Here is a 21,710-nt window from a genome sequence, read left to right on the forward strand (position 1 = left end):
TTGCCCATGACCAAATCTAGCCCATGGACACATTTTAAGAAGCCTACTGTGTGTGTAATGGGATCAATTGTATTTTAAAACTGTGAGATTTCACATAAAAATGGAGACGTTTTTGTTCTGGAAACTTGAAAACCATTGCTCCTCTGGGCCTGTGTTCTGGCTGGCTAGAGTCAGGTGGGGCCCACGATCAAGGTCACTGCCTGCTTTACATGTGGTGTGGGCTTCTTGGAGGGAAGCCGGAGACTCATGCACTTCTGGCTTCTTGTTTCCTGCTACGTGTGAATTCCCTTTGGGCCTTTTACTTTCTGAGCCTCAGTCTAAGTACCTTCATTGACTGAATCACTGATGGGTTCCCTGCTTCATTCATTTCCACCTAGATTTATTGAACATCTCTGGATGGCTGGAGGCCGTGGACACAGCAATGAATGAGACAGACCCAGCCTCTCCCCTCCGAAGCTTAGAGTCTAGGGGCAGAAACAGTTATAACGAAACAAGCAGTGGTGATGAGGCTGAGCGGAAGAGTGTATGGTTCTCTGATAGCACAAAATAGGGAGTTTGGCTGAAAAGGAACCAGGGAATACTTCTTGGAGGAGGTCGTGGCAGTTTAGAACCACAAACCCCATGTTCTTTCACTCTCTTCCAAGGGAGAGATGGCCATATGTACCCTTCCCCTGGAACCTTGGTTTTGTGAGTGGCTGAGCTATTAGAACGTGTCCGTCAAAAGCAATTGGTGTGATGCCCATTTTTGGGCCTAGGCTCCACGAACTGGCAGCTTCTCCTTCTCATTTCTCGGGATGCTCACTGTTAGCGCCCAGCCATGGGCATGCCGTGAGGAAGCTGGCAGCTTGAAGCTCCTAGGGAGAAGCACTACGGCTGCTGGGTCTCAGCCCTAGCCGAGCTCACAAGCTGACAGCCAGCTCCGAGTGGCCACCCGTGTGGACGCACCGTGTTGGAAATGGACCCTTTGAGCTGCCCCAGCTAGTGGTGCTGGAGACAGTACTTCCCCATTCGCCCAGCTCAAGCTGCAGAGTTGTGAGTGAAATAAAGGTTTGTTTCCTTGAGTTCTTAAATTTTGGAGTAGTTGTTCCCATCAGCAGAAACTGGAACAAACAGTGAGCTAAAATCTGAAGGTTGAATGGGAATTAAGTAAGTGCATGGGATGGGGGAAAGGCTTCCAGTCGGGGGGGGGGGGCGTATCATGAGTGCAGAAGTAGGTGAAATGTGTGTGGCTGGCGCAGGCGGAGAAAGAGGGGACTAGCCCATCCAGACTCTTGTGGTCCCTGCTCAGACTTTGGTCTTTATCCTTTTAGGAATGGCAGCCCAAAACCCCATTTCAGGTTTAAGCTGAAAGCAACTTGTGTCTTGAGAAGATCACTCTGGTTTGGTGCGGGGAATGAGGCTGAGGTGGGACAGAGGAGGTGGCGTGGGGACACACATTAGGAATTTACCTTCCTCCCGAGAATTTGAGGACGATCCTGGGGTCACAGAGTTAACTGAAAAACAGGACCAGAATCTAGGTCCCCTGATATCCATTTCCACGCGCTCTTTATTCAGCCCTAGAGCTGAGGAACCAGAAGCAAATACATGGGCTTGCCCCCGTGGGGCAACTGTGTCCCCCGGTGGTTTAGACTGCATAGACATTAACCCAACTGTTCCAGTCCTTAAGCTCTGGTTTTCTGTCCTCCTTCAACCAGGATAACAAGAAAAATTCCACCCTTGTTTTTTTTCCCACCTTTACAGCTAAATCTGCAACTGAAAAACGAGGTCATTGAGCACGGTGGGAAAGACTGCTAGCAGGCAGAAATCTTCCGGGACATGCTTGATTTTCTTTTTCCCTTTGCCTACTTTGTCAGACTTAAAACTTCTGTCTGAAAGGACTTATCCTATGGTCTTAGATCCGCAGGGTGGGGGTCGGAGGGGGGGGTGGTGTGGGTGGGAGAGTGGAGTAATCCTTCTTGCTTTTATAATGTGCAAGATCAAATACCTTGTTAAAAAAGTATTATAAATGAACACTTGTCTTTCTGATACTTCTGTGACTGGAATTATGTTTGTAGCACGCGGCTCTTAGATGAGAGATGCTTTCGGGCCTGCCTAGAAATGAAGATTTTCAGCCATAAATCTGAGGATTTTAGGTAATTGAGGCCCAGAGAGATCAAATTCACCTTATTGCATAATAATAGCTAATAGTTACTGAGGGCTTCTTGTCTGGTATGCCAGGCTCTGCGCTAAGCACTGTTTTGTTGGATCCTCATAACAAACCTGGGAGTTTGGTACCGTGCATCTGGGTGAAGGAGGCTCAGAGAGGTGCAGTGACTGGCCCAGAGTTAAACAGCTGTATGGAAGAAGTCCGGACTCCGACCCAAATTACCCACTGCTGGTTCTGGTATGGAGAATCCCCCATTGCTATTTTTTAACCCTTGCTTCTCCACCTGCATTTGATAGCTACACACAGTCATGGCCTCCCCTTTTATTTTAACAGTCACACTTGTGCTGCTCCTAGAATCTGCCAGGTAAGACACAAGGAGACCAATGTCTATGAGAAGAACGATCTCATGCATATTTAAGCTTATTAAACTTTAAATAAGCCGTGTCTCACGCTCTGAAACATGGATGGGAGAAGAGAGAATCGTGTTCTATGACCGTGGATTAAAACCCCATTCAAACAAGGGAGACGTGGCAACAGAAGTCTTGAGAAAGTTGCAGGAGACTCTTTAACAGACGCCCCTCCCCCTCCCCAGCGCCTGTTCGTTTGCCCGTTAATCTGAGTGCAGCTCCTGCAAGAAAGAACCCTGAGTTCATTCCTTCTCCTTATGTCATGGAAAGCCTGCCAGCTGGCTACTTGTCAGAAGGAGCCCCCAAAATTAATGATGGGCTGTATGGTGACTAATATAACATAATGGGGAAAAAAAAAAGGATCCTGGATCTAAGCACCATCGGGCTCAGGGAAAGTAGACTTTGCATTAAGCTCTTGGAACCCTCATGGAAAGAGTAAGAACTGCCTTCCTCATTGAGTGGCTGGCCTTCTCTCTATCATGTGCCTTGATCCCATGAGCAGGCTTTATTGGTGGCCCATTTAGTGGATGGATGCTGGTGGCTCAGGTCATGACTTGCCTGCTTTCTTTTCACTCTGAAAATCATGTTTCCGAAAGATGACACCATCAACACCCTCCACTTTCGGCTCTGGCCTTCCTAACCAGAAACGCTGGCCACAGGAACTTCTGCTGGGCTGATACTGTTGGGTCTAACCACATCTCTTTCTTTCTTTTTTCTTTTTTTAAAAGATTTTATTTATTTATTTGACAGACAGAGATCACAAGCAGGCAGAGAGGGAAGCAGGCTCCCTGCTGAGCAGAGAGCCTGATGTGGGGCTCGATCCCAGGACCCTGGGATTATGACCTGAGCTGAAGGCAGAGGCCTTAACCCTCTGAGCCACCCAGGCGCCCCACCACATCCCTTTCTATTTGGCATTAAAGATCCTGCCCAAAAGTCAAGCTTCTGGGGTGTCTATCCAGACTCTCTTTTTGCCCCCTAACCTTGAGGGGATGGGCATTAGAGAAATCATAGAAATGGTATCTATGTTCTCTGCCCCCCGGCTTCAGCATAGAGCTCCTCAAACCCTTGTACTCTCCTAAGTGGTAATAGCACTGGGAATATCCTTTGTTCTAATATTTGGTCTTAGACTCTGGTTCTTGGCACGGAACTCCTTAACCCTTTGGAATTTCCTGCGTGGTAGGAATGCCTACCTCAGTGTGGTTCCAGAACATTTTCATCACCCCCAAGGAGGCCCCCTCCCCATTAAGCAGTCACTCCCCACTCCCTTACTCCCTCGACCCCTGGCAATCACCAATCTGCTTTCTGTCTGGGATGAACCTCAAAAACATTCTGGTAAGTGAAGGGAGCCATATGCAGAAAGGTCATGTGTTGTAGGATCTCACTGATAGGACCCTTGTTTTTAAGCAGCATATGTTGAGGGGCGCCTGGGTGGCATATCCCATTAAGCATCTGACTCTTGGTTTCAGCTCAGGTCACGATCTCAGGATCCTGGGATTGAGCCCCACATCAGGCTCCGCACTTAGAATGGGTCTGCTTGAGAATCTCTCTTCCTTTCCCTCTGCCCCTCCTTCTCATGCTCTCTCTCTCTCTCTCTAAAGTGCATATATAAATCTTAAAAAAAGAAAAAAAAGAAGCACATATTGAAACTTCTCTAAGTTAACACCGTGAAGAACAGAATTTGGGACATATTGCGGAGGAAAGGGGCTGTCTGTTGTGGATTCCTTTCCTCTTTAGCTGGCAGCCTGGCAGTGTGGGTCCTGGAAGCCCTAGCAGAGTGGCTGTCAACCTTGGCTCCACATTGAAATCATTGTGGGAACTTTCAAACATACTCTGTCCAGGCAACACCCCCAGAGAGTCTGATGCAGTTGGTCTGGGAAGCACCCTGGGCATTGGTATTTTGTGTTATCTAGTTGTATTCGTGGGATGAAGTGAGCTTTGGGTCCTCCTACTCTGCCATCTTTCCCTGGGCATTGGTATTTTTTAAAAAACTGTCCAGGTGATTCTAATGTGTAGCCAGGGTTGAGACCATGGCTATAACAGGACAATGGCTATGGGCGCAGGCCATTTCCACCATCCTTCCCTCTGCACCTGCCTCAGTACCTCCTTTCCATCCCAGATTCATGCCTTATTGAAGTCTAAGTATCCTAGGAGTCTGTCCATGCAGAATGGCATAGCCTAGGAATTTTGGTGTCACTCAGGGACTCAGGGATGCTTTTTATTTTATTTTATTTTAAGATTTTATTTATTTATCTGACAGATCACAAGTAGGCAGAGAGGCAGGCAGAGAGAGGAAGGGAAGCAGACTCCCCGCTGAGCAGAGAGCCCGATGTGGGGCTCGATCCCAGGACCCTGAGATCATGACCTGAGCCGAAGACAGAGGCTTTAACCCACTGAGCCACCCAGGCACCCCTCAGGGATGCTTTTTAACTTATGACCTTAGTAACGGGAATTATGTGAGCATTTCTAAACGTCATTCCTAATCTCAAAAAGGGGATGGGTAACAATAGTACCTATCTAAGGAATATTTTGAAATTTAGATGAAAAGATGTGCATAAAGCACAGAATAGACACTCATTATAATTACTGTTGTGGTTGTTACTGTCATCATCCCCATTGCTGTTGTTACGTGAATGGACATTTCATAATGGACCCGTCCGTTGATGGTCTTTTCCCAAGCAGAGGAAAGAACTTTACAGAAAAAGGGGGGCTACTTTATTCAACAAACCAACAACCATTTCTTGTGCACCTGCTTTGGGTGGACGCTGAGCTAGGATTTGAGGGTGCAGCTGAAGGTCTAGAATAGAGATCCTAATGTGGTTTAAACTAAACGAGCACACAAACACGTTACAGGAACCCCGAATCTGAGTCGGTTTTGGAGGGGGTCGATCTGGAGTCCAGGAAATATCAGGAGAGCGCGCCATTCACCTTGGGCTTTTAATAAGTAGAACTTTAGTCAGAAGAGGATGTGGGAAAGGCTGTTATTGAAGGCCTAAGGAACAGCATGAGGAGAGGCCTAGGGCGAGCGGCAGGCCCTGTAGAGGGAGGGAAAGAGGCACATTTGGGAACCAGCAGGAGTTCTTGGATAGCTCATGACATCAGACATGAGAACAGACATCTGTAGTAGAAGATACTCCACGGAGTCCCAGGAGGTGAGGCTGAGAGGTAGGTAGGAGGAGACGGAAAGCAATGGTCAGACGCCAGCCTGCGAGGGGGCTTCCGGTCAGAGACAACCGCCATCTCCGGGCCCAGGCAGGCGGCGTTCGCTCGGCACAGCCCTTCCCCAGACCGTCGGCGCTGCAGCTGCCGCATCTACTTACGTCAGAAGAATTTCGCCGTAATGGATGTCTGACATCTTTTTGGCTGGCTGGAATTTGTGTCTTTCTTCCTCTTTGAGTTTCTGAAGCTGCTGTTGCTTCTTTCTCAAGGCGCTCTCCTCTCGCAGCATGCTGAAGTACCCGCGGCCTATCTTCGCCGACTGGATCAACATGCTGGAGGGGGGCGGGGGGAGAGAGCAATAAAGTTGAGCTGACCGTGAAGACAGTGCTATATATATATGTATATTTTAAAGATTTTATTTATTTATTAGAGAGATGGAGAGAGAGCACAAGCAGACAGAGCAGCAGGCAGAGGGAGAGGGAGAAGCAGGCTCTCTGTTGCCCGATGTGGGGCTCGATGATCCCAGGACCCTGGGATCGTGACCTGAGTCGAAGACAGCTGCTTAACCGACTGAGCCAGCCAGGCGCCCCAAAGACAGTGTTATATTGTCCTGGGACTGATCATCTCTGAAGGGCACCCTCATACCTGCAGGGCAGGAACCTTCTTGCCTTTGAAACTCCAGAGCCAGAAGGACCTCTCTGGGCAGTTCCTTCTTCAGTCCATTATTCAACAAATATTTATTGAGCAACTATTATGTGCCAGGCACTCTGTTAGGTGCTATGAAATGAGCATAGTAATCCACACTCCGCAGGATGAGACACCTTTATGTTTGGAAAGGGGCTCATCCATGATAATCAGTCCTGTAGGGCCTGGGCTCCTGGCCAAGGCTGCCTTCTCTCAGATTCACCTAAATGCTCACATTTGCTTCACACGCTTCACAAGGGCTGCAAAGTGGAGGCAGTAAGTATAGGTGTTTGCTGTGTCATGTGACATACGCTGAGACTTCGTGACCCCAACCACTGTTTCCTAATCAGACGTCCTGATACTGGCTTGATGCCAAGACATTCTGTGCCTGACTGGTCTACACACCTCTCCCATTTTGCCATTTGTCACCTTGGGATTGGAGTTTGACAGCACTCTGGTGGAGAAGGAGTGAACCCATCTCTCTGTCTGTCCTGACTCTCTGGGAAGTTATTAGGCACCGTGTTGAACCACCACCATGTTTCCTCAGCTGAGTATTGGTTCCGAGATTTTCTTTTATTCTCAAAATTCCTCTTGAGCAACCAGTGTGTGAAGGGGACTGTGCTCACCACTGGGGACACAGTGATGAACAGAATGCTGTTCTAAGAGTAAACCAGTGATGATGAAGAATGATGGGAGTGGGAAGGACTCTGAGCTTTGTAAGAGGAGAGCACCTGGGGCGCCTGGGTGGCTCAGTGAGTTAAGCCTCTGCCTTTGGCTCAGGTCCTAATCTCAGCATCCTGGGATCGAGCCCCACATCGGGCTCTCTGCTCAGTGGGGAGCCTGCTTCCCTCTCTCTCTGCCTGTCTCTCCGCCTACTTGTGATCTCTCTGTCAAATAAATAAATAAAATCTTAAAAAAAAAAAAAAAGAGGAGAACACCTAATTCAGACTAGGGGGTGGATGGAGACATCTTCCTTCATGAAGTGAGACCTCCTTTCCCTTGTTCTGAGTAACCTCTTTCTGTCTCCTTGTCTTTCTCTCATGCTCAGCTTTGGAGGGGAATGTTCTCAGCAAGCTCTCTTGGTTAGATTTTGATAGGATTAATTAATCCTTGTTCATTTTCTAGGAAGAGTTAAGGTGTTACTGAGGACATTTGCATGTCAGCAGTGGATTCTCATAATGTCCATTGGGAAAAATATGCTGGGAGGCAGGGGGTGGAGCTTTCCCAGTATTTTTTCAAATTGCATCACACAGTGGTAACTTTTTATTCATTTATTTCTCGGGCAGACATTGCCTGAGAACCTGCTAGTCCAGGCGCTGTGAGGAGACTGAAGTTACACAAAGCAATAAGATAAGGCATCTGCGGCCAGAGAGTTCACAGTATCATAGAGGAAGTACACCCACAAACATACACTCTGAGCACAATGTAGAAAGAGCTACAGGGACCTAGAGAAATCTAAGAGGGCTTCCTGGGGAAGGTGACATTTGGAATAAGTAGGAATTTACCTGTAGGAAAACACGTGGGAAATGGCATATAAGTGGATGGAATAGCAGTTAGTTATAAATGCAAAGAGGCGTATTATCGACTAAATGTTTGCGTTCCCTTGAAATTTATGTGTTGAAACCCTACCCCCAATGTGATGGTATCAGAAGGTAAGGTTTTGAGGAGGTAGTTAGGATTAGATGAGATCGTAAGGGTGGCGCCCTCATGAAAGGGATTAGTACCCTTAAAAGGGTCATGGGAAAGCTTCCTTCCTTTCTCTGTTGCCCACCATGTGAGGATACAAGATTCCAGCAGTCTACAACCCGGAAGAGTGTTCTCACCAGAACCTGCCCATGCTGGCACTTTGATCCAGACGTCCAGCGTCCAGAATGTCCAGAACGTGGGAAATAAGTTCTTGTTGTTGGCAAGCCACACAGTCTATGGTACTTCATTATAGCAGCTGGAACTGACTAGGACGGCTGAATCCGAAGACGGCCCGTTTAGGAAACTACAAGTGTCTTTAAAAAGCTGGGACACAGGGGCGCCTGGGTGGCTCAGTGGGTTGGGGCCGCTGCCTTCGGCTCAGGTCATGATCCCAGCGTCCTGGGATCGAGCCCTGCATCGGGCTCTCTGCCCGGCAGGGAGCCTGCTTCCTCCCTTCTCTCTCTGCCGGCCTCTCTGCCTGCTTGTGATCTGTCTGTCAAATAAATAAATAGATAATCTTTAAAAAAAAAAAAAAAAGCTGGAACACAGAAGGAATACGGGAGAGTGGCCAGGGCGAAATCTGGCAACTGGCAGGGAGCAGGTGGTACAGGGCTTTGGGGTCTGGATTGAAGTGAGCCCTGATCTGGGAGTTGCTAGAAATAGAACTTCTAGAAATGTTTCAGGAATCTGCAAATGTTTGAGTTTTCATGAACAGTTTTTCAAGCTAATGACAGTACAAAACCACAAAACATCCTGTTAGATACCAGATTGGCTCATTTTGTATAAGCTTTTCCTGCCATTTCTGTTGTGTTGACCAATTCTGCAAAGCACATTTTTTTTCACATCTTAACATGTGTGAGACGAGAGTGTGTCTTATTGTATTGTGTTTGTCATCATCTACACACTCTAACTTTGTTGTGACTCTGGACAGCCTGACCACACAATAGCCTCCCTTGATGTTTTAGACCACAAAACCACTGGATCATGAGTTGGGGTCTGAAATGTATATATTTTTAAAACATACTCTTATAAAATCAAGATAGTGACAGTATGAAAATTTGCAGACCAGGGATCAGCAGCTAGGAAGAAAATTTGAGTTTCTTACAAATATGTCACTGGCAGGTGACATCAGTCATCTTTTTCTACACTTAGACCTTGCTTCTCAGCTCATGTCAAATTTTCTGAATGTCTACGCTAGGTGTCACATGTCCAACCCAGCCAGCTAGTTGCAGGCAAGGATCACATATTATCCCAGTTCATATTCTTGTCACAGCAAAATAATCTCTCAGTTTCCTCTCGGACAAAATTGTGCAAAAATAAATGAATGTGTAACCTGGGGTAACCCAGTGAAACCGTGTTACAGATAACTTTGGCCCTTAATTGTCAGTTCTAGGTGCTTTTGCCTGGCTTTTATTTTTAGGTTTAGGAATGCGAGCCGTTGATATGATGTGGAATTCGTGTTTGGAACAACAGTGTGCTTCTATTTTTGCTTTTAAGCTTCTGAATCCACTAATCAAAAGAGTGTCCCGAGGTTGCAGGATAACCTGATAAAAAAGAAAACTGTTACCACTGACCACCTCTTAATTTCACAAACGACGGTTTTCTTGCTGTAGCACAAACAAAGCAATTGCAGAGCCAACCTGGGGGCTGGGGCTGATGTGACAGCAACCTTTGTTGTGTTACTTTACTGAGGCCCCTTGCTCAAAATTTGGTTCTGAGTTTGAAACGGACACCACAGATGCACTAAAAAGGTGTGAAGCAACTTTATACTCACATAATGAGGCTTTCTGGGCAGAGCAGGGAGGCTCCCAAGCCGGTCTGAGATCAGCCTGCGAGAGCAGGGAGGGGTGACTGCCTTAGGGTTTTATCGTGGTCAGGGAATGGGGTTGAGGTGAGCAGTCCCTCGTCTGTGGCTTGAGCTTCCCTCCAGCACCAAAAGCAACAGCAGCTGGACCTTCTTGTTGGCTTGCCCAGGGGTGGTGGACAGAAGGGGAAGAGACAGTGGGGGGAGCTTGAAGGCTGTCGGGAGTCATATATCAAAAATGGAGTTAGATTCTTTATTGCAGTAATTCACGCCCAACTTGATCTTTGTCTGTTTGCTTGGATAACTGCATCATTATCAACCATCAGACGATAATTTATTGAGTTCTTACTGTGCGCCAGGCACTCCCTCTAGGTGCTGAGATACAGCAGCGAACAAAACAGCCGCAATATTCCTGCACTCGGGAAGTGGATATGAGATAAAGAATGGATAAAGAAGATGTGGTATATACATATATAGACAATGAGATATCACTCAGCCATGAGAAAAAGAAATCTTGCCATTTGCAATAATGTGGCTGAAACTAGAGGGTATAATGCTAAGCGAAATAAGTCAATCAGAGAAAGGCAATTATCTTATGATTTCACTCATATGTGGAATTTAAGAAACAAAACAGAGGAGCATGGAGGAAGGGAGGGGAAAAATAAAACAAGCTGAAATCAGAGAGGGAGACAAACCATAAGAGACTCTTAACTCTAGGAAACAAACTGAGGCTTGCTGGAGGGGAGGTTGGTAAGGGGATGGGGTAACTGGGGGTTGGACATTAAGGAGGGCACGTGGTGTAACGAGCCCAGGGTGTTATATACAACTGATGAATCACTGAACTCTACCTCTGAAACTAATAATATGCTATATGTTAATTGATTGAATGTAAATAAAATTAAAATACATAGATGACCAACAAAAGGGCTTGCTGAGAAGGTGGCATGCAGGTTTCTGGGGGAAGAGTGTTTCAAGTAAAGGGAGCAGCATATGCAAAGGCCCTGGGCAATTACAATTTTAGAGTAAGGACTTTTAATTTTCATGGAATAAAATGTGATATTGCACAATGCACTTTTGCTACTGATATATTGTATTCGCTTTAGATATTGGTGTTCTGTTTAAGACTTGTGGTAGAAAGGTCCTGCTCTAAAAATGGACGGAAGGAAAGAAGGGAAAAAGAGAGAAAGGAAAGAAGGGGGAAGGGAAAGAGGGAAGGAAAGGAGAGGGGAAGAAAGGAAGTGCCGTGTCCTGGACTGGGATATGTAGGAAAATACCAGGGGACACCGCTGCTCTGGGCACCTGCTGCTCCCCCACAGCCTTGCTCCAGGGCGCTACTCCAGGAGGCAGTAGATTTTACCATTTTAATTAAGAAGTTCATTGCTGTTAACTCAATCTAACATCCTCTTGTGCAGGAACCCAGTAACAGAGCTGTAGAGGCCCCTCTCTGCTGCTGGAGTTCAGTAAGACTAACGTGCTCCAGTGTGTTCTTGAGATGTAACAAATCGTGCAGAGAAGAGGCCTTTGTAGTGAACTAAGCAGTGATGGGGTTTCACATCTGTGGTAGACCTTAGACCTGCTCTCCGCTATTTCTGCCCCTCCTCAACCCCCTTGCTCCTGGATGCATGGATTAACTCATGTATCCTCATAACAGCTCTGTGTTGTATCTAGACGCTGCCATTATCACTGGGTCTGAACCCGGTAGTAGGTTGAGCTACGGAGTCCTGCTGTCCGGTGTGCTAGGTTATAGACTGTCAGGATGTTTCCACCGGAAAGTCTCACCTGCCTACCCCGGAAGTCCATCGACTCCATGGGTCACTGGGTCCTTGGCTAACTTGAGTGACTTGGCTTTGACTGGCAGGTGTCAGAGCTCTCCTTTACCTATGAAACCTCCCTTGGAGTTGCCCAGATTCTCTTAGGGAGTGAAAGGTCATCATTGAAAGGTGTCTGTCCCAGGACAGACCATGGTCTTCAGGGACAGAGAGAGTGGGGGCAGGTGTGGAGAAGACTCATCACGTCTGATAGTTGAGCATGACAAGGGGAGGATCCCACGGACATTGAACAGACCTGGCCAGTTCGGTGGGCTTTGGGCTTGGATTTCAGTGTCTGATTTCAAAGCCACTGTCTTCCCCTGAAGAAGTTGTGTATTATGGATTATGGAAGTTGTGTATTATGGATTGAACTATGTCCCCTTACAATGCACAGGTTGAAGCCTTAACTCCCAGTATCTCAGAATGTGATCTTACTTAGAAATAAGGTCATTGCTCATGCAATTAGGTAAGATGAGGTGGTGCTGGAGTAGGGTGTGCCCTCATCCAGTAGGACTGGTGTCCTTATCAAAAGGGGAAATTTGGACCAAGGCAGGCACACAGGGAGAAGGCCGTACAAAGATGGAGGCAGAGATGCGGGTGATGTTTCCACCGGCAATGGTGAACACCAGAAATGGCTTGCCAGTCATGAGAAGTTGGGTGGAGGCATGGTACAGAGTCTCCCTCACAGGGCTCCGAAGGAACCAATCCCGCAACACACCGACTTGGACTTCTAGCCTCCAGAAGTGTGAGACAACACATTTCTGCTGGCAGCCCTCGCAAACTGTTGCAGTGCGGATCATGGAACCGCTTACTGTTTTTATTGTCTTTGGCTGTGAGGGTTCACCACATCCTGATTAAATTCATTTATAGAAAGGGACAGGCTGATGTCCGTGCCACAGCAAATAAAAGGGCTTGACTATGACATGGCATGGCTTAGGCTGCACACCCGTTAGGTGTTGGACTCTGCGTTAGGCCCTGACTCTGTGTTAGGTTGCGTTCGAGGCACTGGCGTTACAAAGGTGAACACATCCTCAGGGAATTCACAGCCTTTCCCTCTGCAGTCTTAGTGAGCGATCCTTTTATTGTAATGAAGAGGCTGATGAGAGATTTATTTGACTCAGTTGTGCCTTATTCCAAAAAGTATTAGAGGCAGAACATTTTTTAAAAAGTGAAAAAGGCAAGGGAAACGAGAAGGCCAGCGTCAGGTCAGACAGGTCAGACGGGTGTCAAAACCTGCACCACGTGACCTAGGGTGCCAGCTTGGCCCTGAGCATCCTGGTGGCTAACGCAAGGAGGGAAACACAATCCCTCGTGTGATTCCTAACGACCATACAGGTTTTAAAGAACTGTTCGGGAGATGCCTACTTATTCCTGGTGTTGAAATTGGGAAGAGATTTCGCTCAAGGACCTGTACAGGGAGGGCCCCGTGTAAAACCACGTCTGTAACAGAACCCTCAGTGCCAAGAGTGACGAAGGCCTCTGTAACTCACAGAATGGGGTAAGGGAACCCGGCTTGGGGAATCTAGTCAGCAAGTGTTCTGTTGGAATTACCACCCCTGTTAAACCAAGGCAGCCAGGCTCCCAGCTGCTAGATCTTCTGGAAAGAGCCGGGTGAGAGACAAGCATCGTTCGGGAGGGGGTTCTGGGTCCTCATGTCAGACACACCAGTCTATTCTGGGAACTTCAGGCTACAAGATGTTCATTCGGTGAGCCGAGAAGTGCTCCCACGGTACCATGGAGGCCCGTTTAAAAATACTTAATATTTTAGCAAATTCCTATCTAATTCCCTTGTATGCTCCCTACATTTTCTCCATCATCATTGCTGATTACCAGGCTATTTGTGTGAAGGGAGCTATTTGCAGGGAAGAGCAGTTTTCGCCTTTAAATCCACTCACCCGGGGCCTCCTGTTCACCGCTTTCCACGCTGTAAAACTCCCCTGGCTAACATCGCAAGAGGAACGATGGGGAGTAAAATAATTAACTGCATCAGGCAAGCGGAGGAAGAAGCCGATTATAAAATGGAAAGTTTCCTCTACCCAGTGCCACTTATTCCTAACCAGTGCATGGGGGTGGGTTTTTATTTCTAAGGGACATATGTTCTCGGTACGGGAGTCTGCGTGCGATCCCATGAATGGAGATTGCTCACTTTGGCAATGGGAGTGTTCTCAGCAGGGCTTAGCTGAGACAGACCAGAGGCTGTCTTTGGCTACGGAGTCCTGCTGTCCAGTAAGGAAGCCCAGGTTTTTCTCCCCAGCACCTTCAGACTTGAGGAGCAGTAAATAGTGAGGCTTGCTGGGGACGGCCTCTGCATGGGACCTTTACTTTAACCCCTCTCTTTGGCAGGTTTTAAACCTCTCTGAACTAGAGGCAGTTGGTTAAGCATCTGTCTTTGGCTCAGGTCATGATCCCGGGGTCCTGAGATCGAGCCCCACATCAGGTTCCCTGCTCAGCTTCTCCCTTTCCTGTCCCTCCTCTCACTCCTGCTCTCTCTCTCAAATAAAGAAATAAAATCTTAAACACACACACACACACACACACACACCCCAGAAAACCTCTCTGAACTACAGCCTCTTCATCTTTGAATGGGAAAAATCTTAGCTCTTGCCTTAAAGGGCCTTTGGGAGGGTTAAGTGAGTTGGTGGACATAAAGAGCTTAGTATGGTGCCTGGTACCTGGGACTCAATGATCGGGAGCTGTAGCTGTTACTGCTAATATTGTTATTGCCAACTTGCTAACATTCCCGAGGGTTTGGTGTGATTTCCAGGTGAGAAAACATGGAAAGTTGTCGGTAAACGACGAGGGTCCATCACAGCTGGAAAGTGGCAAAAGCAGGGATTGGAAGCCAGGAGGGCTGGTTCCAGAATTTTCCCATCTCCACCTGCGTGCTGCAAGTTCAAGCCCATTCAGCAGGAAGCTTTAAAGCTTGAAGTTTATCTCCAGGCTGTATGTTGTGTGCAGAGGTCATTTCTAGGCTTATAGAATAGAAACTGGTGGCTTAGCTTTTCCCCTTTTAGACCGTGTTTCACCCAATCCAAGACACCACCTGTGGCAGATTAAAGTCATTATTCATATTCCCCCTTTCCCAGCACCCTGACTTTTGGCTTTCATGTGACTTCCTTGGCCTGCGGATGTTAGCGGATATCACTTGAACAGAAGCTTGATTTAGGTCCATGACGATAACACACCCCACTCTTTTGCTGAACCCGGAAGAATGAGAAAGGCATGAGGAACAGAACTGAACCCACCGAATCTCAGCCAAGATCGGCCAAGCCTCAGTTAACCTATAGACACATGTGCAAAGGAAGAAATACTTACTGTAAGTCACTGAGTTTGGGACAGCTTGTTACATAGCATTATGGTGAAAATAGCTGACCAACACATTGTCTATTATAAGATGCACTTTTATTTTTTTATTTTTTAAAGCTTTGAATTTCTCATTGTTTTGTTTTTTAAGATTTTATTTACTTATTTGACAGACAGAGATCACATGTAGGCAGAGAGACAGAAAGAGAGAGAAGGGGGGGAAGCAGGCTCCCCGCTGAGCAAAGAGCCCGATGCAGGGCTCGATCCCAGGACCCAGAGATCTTGACCCGAGCTGAAGGCAGAGGTTTAACCCGCTGAGCCACCCAGGCGCCCCTGCACTTTTATTTTGAATCACAAAGAAGGAAAGACCCATGCCAGTTAAATTAAGAAAATAATTGTACATTACATCCCCAGTTCAGAGATGTGGGGGGATAACGTCCCTCTTAGATAAGACAAAATAGGGTATTAAGAAAGAAATCTCCTCAGACTTGAGAAAAGATGGTTATAAAATAATTAACAGCCCATTCTGAGAAGTACCTAGCATACTTAATAAAATATTTGTGCAAATTTCTGGTATCTTTTGATGACATTAAGAGCCCTTTCTGGATGTTAGATTGCCCCACACAGCTGGCCCATCAGACTTGCAACAAGGCTCTTAACTTTTTTTTTTTTTAAGATTTTATTTATTTATTTGACAGACAGAGATCACAAGTAGGCAGAGAGGCAGGCAGAGAGAGAGGGGGAAGCAGGCTCCCCGCTGAGCAGACAGCCTGATGTGGGGCTCGATCCCAGGACCCTGGGACCATGACCTGAGCTGAAGGCAGAGGCTTAACCCACTGAGCCACCCAGGCACCCCAAGGCTCTTAACTTATAACAAATCATTCCTCCCTTGGGCGGGTCTGTCTAACTAGCTCCTTGTTACTCTAAGTGTGGTGGTCTTTGTACTAGCATCATCCGCATCACTTAGGAGTTTGTGAGAAAGGCAGAATCTTCGGTCCCCTTCAGACCTCCTGAATGAGAACCTGCATTTTAGGAGGACCCCCAGGTGATTCATATACACACTGAGGTCTGAGATGCATTAGTCTGGCTGTCCCCTTTCCTCTATTAAGAAAACAAAAACGGGACACCTGGGTGGCTCAGTGGGTTAAAGCTTCTGCCTTCAGCTCAGGTCATGGTCCCAGGGTTCTGGGATCGAGCCCCACATCGGGCTCTCTGCTCAGTGGGGAGCCTGCTTCTCCCTCTCTCTCTGCCTGCCTCTCTGCCTACTTGTGATCTCTGTCTGTCAAATAAATAAATAAAATCTTAAAAAAAAAAAAAAGTACGAGAACAAAAAACAAAACAAAACACCCCCAACAAAACAAAAGAATTCTCCAGGAAGAAATCTTCGAACTATTAGAAATCTATTTCTATTACAAATCGTTGATCTATTAGAAGCTACAGGTTTGAAGTAAAATTTTAACACACGCTAGCGATCACTTCATAGCAGAAAATTCCTGAAGCACATGGGTAGTAGACACTGTCAACCTTTGAGGGTGCTTAGCTTGCAGTAAGTCTCCCGTTAATGGAATCCATCTCCATCCTGAGGGCTCTAGAGGAAACTAGGGCTGAACAGCATCCAGAGCAGCCCAGCTCCCCTCACAGGGGCCTTTCTAGAAGCTGTGGAGTTCTGCGGTGCGGTGCTGGGGGAGTAGCAAAGGGAACTCATGTTCACCCTTTCTATTGGGGGGGGATGGGGGGATGGGGGGGATTAACCTCTGCAAATTACTTTGTTAAAAACCAACAGCCTAGATGTACTTTAAAAAACAACAACAACAAAAAAAAACCCTCCAAAAAACCAAAACCTAACTTTTAATGGTATTACGGCTCTTCATCCAGCTGGTTTTCACTCACATTTTCCGTCTCTGCCTGCAAGAAATACGAGGCTGTAAAGCCAGGAGTGGTTCAATGGGGGAGGGCAGAATGACATTAAAATGAACAAACAAGACCGGCAATCCAATTTCGGGGATGTCCTGCTCTCAAAGACGGGAATTGCCTACACGGGAAATTTTCACTTAGCAAATTTTACTGTTTTCAAAGAAGAGCAAAGAAATCAAGTTTCTTTTCAGTTCGTGGAGGCTGGAGACTTGGAGAGCCCTTTTCATCGGGCTGGCTCTCGCCTTGCTTTGTCAGCCCACCCAGACATATTGATTTCCGAGAGGGAGAGAGCCAACCTGATGGAGAGAAGGGATCTGAAATGCCATCCTTAAATTCTTGAATTTTCAGGCAACCCATACAGGCAAATTAATAACGCAGCCCCAGTTCACACGCACCCAGCAAATATTTTGCATTTAAATTCCCGCATTAGAATGCCCTGTTTATACAATAACTTAATAAATCTAGCCTGGCTGCCAAATTGACAAGAAGGTGAGAATCATTCATTAAAATGCAAATGCAATTGAGATGAAATTTGGAATACATTTATTACAGCAATTGAACTTCAGTCAACTGTAGTCACAACACAGATTTTGAACTGCCTTTCAGACAAAAGGACGTGTTGTAGTGTTCCCCCCTCCACCACCACCCAAGTTAATATCTTTGTCAGCATGCAAATTAAAGCCATTTCCTGAGTGCTAATGATTTGCAATGGAGGATTTCACTCTTCTTTATAGGACAAGATTGCCAGAGATAAAGGTCGACTGCATACACAAAAGATTGCACTGGTAGCATATTGTGTATACAGCAAATTGACGGCAAACATATTCTGAGTACTTATGGCAACCGCATTCTTATTAAATCACACCCGAACATCTCTTTGCCGTCCCTGGATCATTTGCTAATTGTAATGTCCAACAATGGGAGATTTGCCCAGTCAGGATTTCACCCCTCAGATCAAAAGATTCCATTCGGATCTTGGTCCTGCCTGGATGACTCCGCCCCCAAAGAGGTCCCGTTTGTGGGTTCCTTTTGGTCTCTAAAGCAGGTGGAAGAAAAACACGGCTGGGACCCGATCGTCTGTGGAGACATCGCCACGTACTTCCTTCGGTTTTATTCTCTCTGATTCCTTTGCAAAAGTCAGGTGGCGTTTCTGAGGCGTGGCACCGGGCACGTGCCCCTAGCAGACACCGTTTGAGGTGGAGGGAGGCACAACGTAGAGTGTTTCTTTGGCTGCGGGTGAGTGTGCTGTTCAGGAGTCCCTCTAGGGTGGCAAAAAGCCGAGTATTTCACCTGTCAAACGGGGAGATGACTTCTGACCCCTTGACCTGCTTCATGTCCACCAGCTTCTCAGGAGGCGATGCCAACTCAGCCTCTTAAACATCCCCTGACTGCCTTCCTTCCTGTTGCCGCCATCTGAGTCAGAAACCATCCTTCCTTGCCTCTGTTATTCTAAGTAGCTTCCTGGTCTTTTTCCTTTTCCCAGCCTGTGTGTACCTGGATGCCGCAGGGCGCTTTCTAAAATGCAGACCTCATCATTCCCATCAGAGCACGCCCAACCCTTCCACAGCTCTCCACTGCCCTCAGGACAAAGTCCAGAATCTTCCATGACAGTGATAGGTCCCCCAATAATGGGTCCGCGATTAAAGGAGCGAGACTGATATAAAGCGAAGGTCAAGCAAAGCTTTATTTCGCGCCAAGCATCAAGAATCAAACCGAACGTTCGGGGCCGCACCTCTTACAAGAGAGGGCGACCCTTCTCTGTTTCACAGACTAGTTTTTAAGGGCAAAGGCCATGCGGTTGGGCCTGGCCACGCACAGGTGGCCAATGAAATTGTAACACACAGAGAAAGCTGCACAGTGATGCTAGGTGGCCAATTGAATTACAATTTACCCTATAGCAGACATTTGACCTAGCCTATCACCTTGGTTAGAATTGGCGCCCAAAAGGCTCCCAAAGGACGGGCCCATACTCCTTGGTAGCTAGGGAGACAGTATGCATCCCCCCACTGATCGGATGTCTCCACCTCGCCTGGCCCATCCTTGCATCTGGGCTTTGTTACCTGGGCCTGGTTTCCGGGACTTGTTTTTAAGTAAGTCCCCTGGGAGGAAGGGGAGCAGGGACCGTTTAAGAGTTAAACAACAATGGAATGGAAGCCTCTGGTTAAATAGGTCCTTACAACAGTAAGGCCCGTTGAGATGTGGGCTTTATCTTGAAGGGAAATAGAATACGCCGTCCCCAAATATGCCTCTGTGGCATATTGATTATTTTGAATTAAAGTTACTTAAGATACAGCCAGTGCAAGGAGGACACTCTGACTCTCTTTTGTCCCCCTGAGAGCAGGACATAAATCTTTCCAGTGAAAGGCACCCTCCGTGTACCTGGAGGAAGAGAGGCATCCTTAGTGATGTGGGAAACAAAGGCAGGAGAAAAATTACTGACTTTCTTTACGACCTGCAGCCCACGGACAAATCCTCCAAACAGGCAGAGTGACATTCCTCCAGGAACTCGACTGCCTCAACATTGATACTTTGCTAAGGGCAAAAGGAAGTCTTAGCCCAACCCGTAAGAACCTGTGAGTCTACTTTAACATATAAAAATTCCTTTGGAAACTTCCTTTGTCTCGACTCCCCCAAGATACATGTTGGCAGTCAACCCTTAAGTATATGACCCACCGATAAACATCGGAAGGGTCTCATGACTCAGATTTTATTAGACAACAATACTTTGCCCCTCAAGGTCCTGGAAACCTTGCTTCCAAATTCCTTTGAGACTTATGATACCCCTAATCCCCTCCCACCCTTAAAGTATATGATGGGCCACGCATGACCCCAGTGCAGCGCTTTCCGCCCAAGGGTCCCATCCCCGTGCTTTAATAAAACCTCCTTTTTGCACCAAAGATGTCTCAAGAATTCTTTCTTGACCATTGTCTTCAAACCCTACCATCTTTCCTACATCGCTTAACACCAGGAAGGGAAAATTCAGGGCCCCGAAGGCTGTGTGAACCGCACTTGGTGCTTCTCCACTAATTGGCGACCCCAAGCCCAAACCCCTTGCTTTGGTCAATTCTTCACTAATAGGTTATTTCTTTGTCCGGAAGGCATAGAAGGTGCCTGCTTTGGGTACTTCTGAGTATCATGTTTCTACGGACACCTGTATATGCAAAATTACATTTTTCCTTTTGCTCCTATTGAACTGTGTCCTGTCAATGTAATTATTAGACCTGCCAAAGAACCTAGAAGGGAAGAAGGGAAGAGTTTTCCTGCCCAGCAATTTAAACCACTTATCCAGCCATTTCTTTGCAACTCTCTACCCCTTTAAATGGCCCCTGATTTTGCTTCTTCCGGCAGTACCTTCTGCTTCTTCACTTGGCTGATCGCTATTTGTCCTTCAAGGCTTGGGAAAAATTGTCCGCTGTGGACCCTTCAGTCTCACACTCTCTCCCCATCCAGCTCTGGGCTAGTTCAAGTCCCTCCTCTAGGTTTCCCCCATCCCCCCCAACCCCTTCTGCTTACGTGCTCCCTGCTGCGCTCATCACCCTACATGGTGATGGCCTGTTTTTTGGTCTGCTTTTCCTACTAGACCATGGGCTCCTTAAAGACTGTGCCTCGCAGAGCGTAGGCGATCTGCACTTGCTGGTTTTCCTCCTCTGCCTCCTTTCCTTTGTTCTAACGGCAGAAAGTGCTGGTTACCTGCCAAACACTCATTTCCCCAGCTTCCTTGGTAACAAACCACATTATCTTGGGCATCCAAATGCCTAGATTAAAAAAAAAAAATCAGCAAAAGAACAACACGCAACATGGTATTGGGAGGGGCTTCTGGGAAAACGCTTTGAAGGGAATTAACACGGCATGGGGCGGGGGGGGGAATATGCCCTTCGACCTTTGCCCCTTCTTCCTTCCTGCTGCCTAAGACTTAGGGGTGATGGCTGCAGCCCCAGCAGCTATTATGTGAGTGTGAGGAAACTCTGCAGTTGGAGGCCAGTAGTAAGAATAGTGGACTGAAAGGCAGATGAAAGCTGGGTCCTACATGACCATGAAGCCCCCATATTTGTGCTTCCTCCTGAAGGTGAACCTCTTTTATGTGAGGGAGGTAAGCCTTTACCTCAAGTCCTGGTAGTTCCCAGCTCTATTCTCTATGCTGCAGAATGTAGTCCCAGCTGAGTCTCTCTCTCTGTCTCTGTCTCTGTCCCCTGACTAAATTGTCATGATTCTCACCTTTATTTTTATTTATTTATTTTTTAAAGATTTATTTTCATTTACTTGAGAGAGAAAGAGAACTTGAATGGGGAGGGGAAGCCGACTCCCTCTGAGCAGGGAGCCTAAAGCGGGACTCAGTTCCAGGACACTGAGATCATGACCTGATCGAAGGCAGATGCTTAACCCACTGAGCCACTCAGGCGCCCCAGGGTTCCCACCTTTAAAATGCCATCATCCTCGGCTGAAACTCTGCCAAAGTAGGCCTCAGAGAGTCACCCTTGAGGGTGTCAGGGCAGCAAGGAACCAGATGTAGGAGGATCTGAACCTGTTAGAGTGAGGACTGGGAGGCAGGGCAGTGGGTGCTGAGGAATAGAGACGCAGCTACGGTTGGGGGAGGAGGAAGAATGTGCCCAGCAAGCATCCGAGCAAGGTGCTGAGCAAGGGACCCCAACATGCATCATCTCCTTGAATCCTCACAACACCCCCAGGAACTAGGTAGTTATCCCCATTTTGCCAAGGAGCAAACTAAGGCTCAGAGGGGTCAAATAGTTTAACCAAAGGTCTGTAAGTGGTGGTGCTGGAATTTAAACCCAGGTGGTTTGATC

At 47.1% G+C, this 21,710-nt stretch overlaps 1 protein-coding gene across 1 annotated transcript in view; it reads right to left on the reverse strand.

The window, feature by feature from the left end:
- The window catches only part of CCDC60 (coiled-coil domain containing 60), a gene marked incomplete at both ends in the record, with an annotated part of 154,817 nt that overhangs the window by 43,952 nt on the left and 89,155 nt on the right, over positions 1-21,710 (reverse strand). The window contains 1 exon segment of the mRNA XM_080822231.1: positions 5,871-6,041. Within this exon segment, the coding sequence (XP_080678357.1) occupies positions 5,871-6,041 (171 nt within the window).

The sequence above is a fragment of the Martes martes genome (genome assembly GCF_963455335.1).
Source record: "Martes martes genome assembly, chromosome: 13".
NCBI lineage: Eukaryota > Metazoa > Chordata > Mammalia > Carnivora > Mustelidae > Martes > Martes martes.